Source organism: Priapulus caudatus, unplaced genomic scaffold (genome assembly GCF_000485595.1).
Source record: "Priapulus caudatus unplaced genomic scaffold, Priapulus_caudatus-5.0.1 Scaffold1897, whole genome shotgun sequence".
NCBI classification, from domain to species: domain Eukaryota; kingdom Metazoa; phylum Priapulida; class Priapulimorpha; order Priapulimorphida; family Priapulidae; genus Priapulus; species Priapulus caudatus.
Genome location: NW_014578958.1, coordinates 39,056 through 39,501, shown reverse-complemented (window position 1 = coordinate 39,501; position 446 = coordinate 39,056). Strand labels below are relative to the sequence as shown.

General features: G+C 46.0%; 1 protein-coding gene across 1 annotated transcript in view; it reads left to right on the top strand.

The window, feature by feature from the left end:
- The first annotated feature begins 344 nt into the window (after window positions 1–344).
- Window positions 345–446, top strand: part of LOC106817868 — a 13,803-nt gene continuing 13,701 nt past the window's right edge. The window contains exon 1 of the mRNA XM_014822580.1: window positions 345–363. Coding sequence (XP_014678066.1) covers window positions 345–363 — 19 coding nt within the window. The remainder of the gene's footprint in view (window positions 364–446) is intronic.

Genomic DNA, 446 nt, shown 5'->3' with positions numbered 1-446 from the left:
CACTAACGAGTCCAGGGAGTCGTCTATGCCTACTCCCTAACCCTAACCCTAACCCTAACCCTAACTCTAATTTCCTAACCCTAACCATATCAGATAGCTACCAGGGTATCGTTCTGGTATACCGGACCGTACCCAGGTTACGTTCCGGCATTACCCTGGGGGACATAGACCCTATGAGCGTAAGTTTGAGTTCTCGCATTCTCTCCTTTCGTTAGTCTGCTTCGATTCATGATCACGTTGTTCAACTCTGCATTTGATTCCCGTTTTTATCCGGCAATTGTTTTGAGACTTGCTATAACATGCGTTCCTACTTTTTCGGTGCAGCCGTCCGTCCTACCAGAGAAATGGGTCCCGAGCCAAACGGTATGTACCTGCTATGTCTGTGTCTATCTATATCTATCTATCTATCTATCTATCTATCTATCTACCTACCTACCTACCTACCT